We start from the raw sequence: 527 nt of genomic DNA on the forward strand, positions 1-527 counted from the left end.
CATAAGCAAGAAGTACCGGGTCTATTTCCGTCAAGCACGTCCGACGCGCCAGGTGGGGCCGGGCGAGGAAAGGGGAGACCGCTGCAGGGAAGATGATGAAGCGCACGGCGAAGCTGCGAAGCAGGTGGAAGGCGACACGCCGGCCACACGACAGGCTAAAAAGGAGCTCAGTCCCCCCTCCCCTCCCCTATCCTCCCCTTCCCCCCCTTTTCCCCCCATACATGGACACATACCTGGGTACATACATGGATATACACACATACATACACACGTACACCTACCTGGCGGAGGGTGACTCGGCGTCCGTGGTGTCCGCCTCCGAGGGGGTCCCCGAGCCGCTACCCGCCCCACCCGCACCCCTCTCAGCGAGCTCCGCCGCCACTGCCTGTCGAGCAGCCTCCAGAGCAGCCTGCGAGTGAGTGAGTGAGTGAGTGAGTGAGCGAGTGAGCGAGTGAGCGAGTGAGCGAGGTGTGTGTGTGTGTGTGTGTGTGTGTGTGTTGGGGGGGGAGAGAAAGGGGATCCTCTAG

At 62.4% G+C, this 527-nt stretch overlaps 1 protein-coding gene across 1 annotated transcript in view; it reads right to left on the reverse strand.

The window, feature by feature from the left end:
* VOLCADRAFT_92991 (uncharacterized protein) overlaps window positions 1-527 on the reverse strand; it is a gene marked incomplete at both ends in the record, with an annotated part of 17,579 nt that overhangs the window by 10,167 nt on the left and 6,885 nt on the right. Inside the window, 2 exons of the mRNA XM_002952366.1 lie at window positions 17-113; window positions 282-409. Of these exons, the coding sequence (XP_002952412.1) occupies window positions 17-113; window positions 282-409 (225 nt within the window). The remainder of the gene's footprint in view (window positions 1-16; window positions 114-281; window positions 410-527) is intronic.

This window comes from Volvox carteri, assembly GCF_000143455.1.
Source record: "Volvox carteri f. nagariensis unplaced genomic scaffold VOLCAscaffold_29, whole genome shotgun sequence".
In the NCBI taxonomy this organism is placed as follows: domain Eukaryota; kingdom Viridiplantae; phylum Chlorophyta; class Chlorophyceae; order Chlamydomonadales; family Volvocaceae; genus Volvox; species Volvox carteri.